We start from the raw sequence: 4,373 nt of genomic DNA, 5'->3' as shown, positions 1-4,373 counted from the left end.
TGCAGATGTTCTCCCGAAATGTGTTTGGTGTGGGTTCACGGTGTGGCGCATATTTGTAACATTGCTAAGTTGTTTATAGGACCACCCTCAGTGTGACTTGTATGGCTGTTAACCAATTATGCCTTGCAGTTTGTGTGTTTACAAAATTCTTACACCACCTGTGACTGAACCGGCACGCTGGATGAATGATAACAAAGGCTCACGCTCTGAAGTGTATGTCTAAAAGCCAGGTTTAACGTATGACTGAATTCGAATGTTGATAGTACAGGTTGTAGGAAACATCAAAGGAGATGTGGACACCCATTGCATATTGTTGATTGGGGGAAATTAGACAGCTGTTCCATAGAATAATTGTCCTGAATTTAGGGTGTCTCCTGGAACAATGGGGAAGGTTGGCGGTGGTGGCAAATATGAGGCTGTCAAGCGCCATTCATATTGACACTAATATTAAATTTAAATATCGATAAATAACGTCCAATTGCGACCCGCGTGTCTGAGACCCCTGCTTTAAAGTCATATCCAACAATTGCGAAAACGACTTTTTACTGTCAAAATCAACTGCTGAGTTCAATCTTTCTATGTTTTCTGTTGGTGTGCCTCTGGAGTTGTTCAAAGAATAAAATGTGCCTTGGCTCAGAAAAGGTTGAAAAACACAATCCGAAGGACATGCAGTTTCCATAAAAACCAGGATTACTCTCTCTGCTCGCAAAGAAAAAGAAAAACATATATATATTTTTTTACCCTGGCCTAGTCTCAGATGTGTCTCTCAGCAGAGAATCATGCGCTCTCTAAAGGTGGACGGCATTGTTGCCAAAATATGTGGCGGACCACTTGTCTGAATTAACCTCACATTGTGCAAGACCGCATGACACAAGCCCTGGAATATTAAGTCAACAGCATACTATTATTCTCCATATCTACACTAAACATGAGCTCATGTTTGGTCCTTGCAAACATGACATACTTTTGCTACTGTTGCAGTGCTTGTATTTGTGCTGTGTCCTATAAAAGTCCGCAGTACCTGCAGAACTCTGTGTTTACTGTTTCCACTTTGCCCCGAGCAGGTTGCACCTGCTCTTTCAGCTCCGATGTCCGATGAAACACGGTCTTTCTTAGGCTTGCGTCTGTTGTTGGTTAAAGTGGTCTTGTACCTGTTAACATGTCACCAGGTGTTGAACTGTACAGAGATCGATGACGTACTGGAGAGGTACTACCTGTCACACCGTCCTATGGCCTGGAGTTAGGCATCTGTTCCCCTGGGAATCTCATGGTTGTACTCGGCTATCTCTTCTATTTAAGCTTCCGGTAGCTACAGTTGGAGTACGTGATGGTAAGTCCGATGAAACACGGTCTATATAAGGCTCGCGTCTATTGTTGGTCAAAGTGGTCTTGTACCTGTTGTCACCAGGTGTTGAACTGTACAGAGATCGATGACGTACTGGAGAGGTACTACCTGTCACCGTCCTATGGCCTGGAGTTCTGCCTTGGTTTCCCTGGGAATCTCGTGGTGGTACTCGGCTACCTCTTCTGTCTGCCCAAGTGGCAGAGCTGCAATGTTTACCTCTTCAACCTGGCAGTGTCTGATCTCATCTTCCTCTGCACGTTGCCACGCCTCTCCTACCTCTACGCAAATCGCCAGAAGGAGACCAACGCCTACGCGTGCATCATCAACCGCTACGTCCTGCATGTCAATCTCTACTCATCCATTCTGTTTATGGTCTGGCTCAGCATGGATCGTTTTTTGCTCGTCCGACACCCGGCTCGGAACCACTTCCTGCTGAGGCCACGGGCGGCGCTGCTCGTGACGGCGCTGAGCTGGCTGGCCGTCAACGTGGAAGTGATCCCCATGGTAGCGCTGATGCTCCAGGATCTGCAGAGGGCAAACTGGAGTCGCTGCAATGACTTTGCCAGCCTCCAGGGGGACATCGGTGTTCTGAGCTACAGTTTGGGACTCACCCTAACCGGATATGTCCTCCCTCTGCTTGGACTGTGTGGTTTTTCCCACCATATCGCACGCTTACTGCAAACCCAGGAAGAGGCAATACGTCGCAAAACGGCAACGTATAAGCGACCCTTGAGGGTTGTGGCGTCAGCGGCAGCCATGTTTCTGGTTCTGTACACGCCATACCACATCATGAGAAATGTCAGGATAGCATCCCGCCAGGCCTGGGCAGGTGTGCAGTTGTGTTCGAGGATGTACATAGAGGGGGTCTACATCTTGACCCGACCACTGGCTTTCCTGCACAGTGTCATTAACCCGGTCTTCTACTTCTTCATGGGTGACAAGTTCAGAGAGCTCCTACTTCAAAGGTTTAGAAAACTGGTCAACAAAAAAAGAACAACCGAGAGAATACTGGACTCACATTTCGCCAACAATCATCTTGTCATTGGACAATAATACTGGCATTTCCAGACTATAGAGCTCACCTAAATATTAGCACCACACACTTAATTTTTGGACACATTTTTTTTTGTCCACTGAACAGGTGAATACATTGAAACATGAAGTACTTACACAGGAGCTGGAGGTCATTCACAAGAGTAACAAGGACAGTGCTTACCTACCAAAGGTGTCACTCAGCGCCAAGCTTCTTCTTACTCATGCGCCTTCTTTGGTGTCAGATTTGAGGGGACTTTGCGTTGGTTTGTCTGGCATTTTCTCAGCCTTGTTTTTGCTTTTACTTGTGTCTCGATAGAGATCGCCTCCGGTCTTTGGATTTTCCGTTACGTGCAGCGTTTTTTGTTTTTTTGTTGTTGTTTTTTTTGATGGCCAGCTCAAACGCCTTCAGCTTTGGGGCTGTGTTGTGTGCAATTTGCCGTGTCTTTGTCATATCGAGGGTGAGTCCATACTGTGCTAAATGGCTGACTGCATGATTTTGTGAGTGTGTTTGGTTGAATGTAAACAATTTCAATGGTCCACTGGGACTCGTTCGACAAAGTTTGCTGACATCATATGAACCCGGAAAATCCATAAATTAGCCACAGCATTTTGTATAGCGCGGGTTTGAAAACATGGGGAAAAATGTGTGGCTTATAGTCTGGAAATGATGGTATATCAAAAGTTCACTTGATATTCCTTAATAAACCGCAGCTCTCCAGGGCCGGTTATGCTTCTGCAGCTCGAGACCTTGACTACTTTAAAGAGGAACTGCACTTTTTTGGAATTTTGCCGATTGTTCACAGTCCTTATGTTTTGTTTGTTTTTGCAATCTAACATGTAAAAACTGTCTAGTTCTAGGTGGCTAATGATACAGTTAATCAGAGCAATCAATTTTGACCTTTATATCACATTACAAATGCATTTAAAAACGGCCAACAATACTTCATTTACGTTATGTAACCTGTTTAATAACCAGGCTGTGGTGAAATTGTTATTGTAAGAGCGAAAACTGAGGAACTCTTTTTTTCAGCAAAGTAACACATTGGCATCCTTCGGTATCAGCCATATAAACTGGGCACAGCAAATGATAATCTAGCATCTACGTCAGCACCCAAATTGAGCCCGTAAAGCACAACAAAATGCAATTGGACCGCAATCTGTACTGACTGAAAAACATGAACAATCATATTACATATCTGTGAAGTGTTAGTCCACATTTCATGTTTTGTTTCTACACTTCTACAACATATTTATTGTATGTAGTTGTAAAAATCAATATGAAAGTGACTCACTCCATGGACAGTTGTGTGTTTGGTCCAGAAAAAGGAGGTTCAGGTCCAAATTGTTCAGGACAAGCTAAAATCATCAGGGGGGAGGTTGGGTCTTGGGCACAGTTGGGTGTTCCAACAGGACAATGACCCCAAACACACCTCAAAAGTGGTCAAGGAATGGCTAAATCAGGCTATAATGAAGCTTTTAGAATGGCCTTCCCAAAGTCCTGACTTAAAGGTGTGGACAATGCTGAAGAAACAAGTCCACGTCAGAAAAGCAACACATTTAGCTGAACTGCAGCAATTTTGTGGTGAAAAATGTGCACAGAAGCTTGTGGATGGCTACCAAAAGCACCTTATTGCAGGTAAACTTGCCAAGGGACATGTAAGCAAATATGAACATTGCTGTATGTATACTTTTGATTGCTCACATTTACAGTAGAGACATAATAAATTCATAAAAGAAGCAAACTTCATGAATGTTTGTTGTGAGCAACAAGTATGTGCTCCAATCACTACATCACAAACAAATAAGAAATGATTGGAAAGTCAAGACAGACATGACATCATCTTCTTTGCAGGTGTACCTACACTTTTGATCGGGACTGTACACACACACATATATATATATATATATATATGTATGTGTGTGTATGTATATATATGTAAGTATATATATGGATATATATATAATGAATGTGTGTATATATATATATAAGTGT

General features: G+C 43.4%; 1 protein-coding gene across 1 annotated transcript; it reads left to right on the top strand.

Moving 5' to 3' along the window:
* Positions 1-1,048: 1,048 nt before the first annotated feature.
* On the top strand, positions 1,049-4,258 carry LOC133537256 (succinate receptor 1-like). Its single transcript, XM_061878223.1, has 2 exons — positions 1,049-1,330; positions 1,409-4,258. Exons 1-2 carry the CDS (start codon positions 1,328-1,330, stop codon positions 2,396-2,398), a joined length of 993 nt encoding a protein of 330 aa, XP_061734207.1. The 5' UTR covers positions 1,049-1,327; the 3' UTR covers positions 2,399-4,258.
* The last annotated feature ends 115 nt before the right edge of the window (positions 4,259-4,373 follow it).

The sequence above is a fragment of the Nerophis ophidion genome, linkage group LG18 (assembly GCF_033978795.1).
Source record: "Nerophis ophidion isolate RoL-2023_Sa linkage group LG18, RoL_Noph_v1.0, whole genome shotgun sequence".
Taxonomy (NCBI): Eukaryota; Metazoa; Chordata; class Actinopteri; order Syngnathiformes; family Syngnathidae; genus Nerophis; species Nerophis ophidion.
The sequence above is the reverse complement of the archived record's forward strand: the minus strand, read 5'-3'. Positions and strand labels throughout refer to the sequence as shown.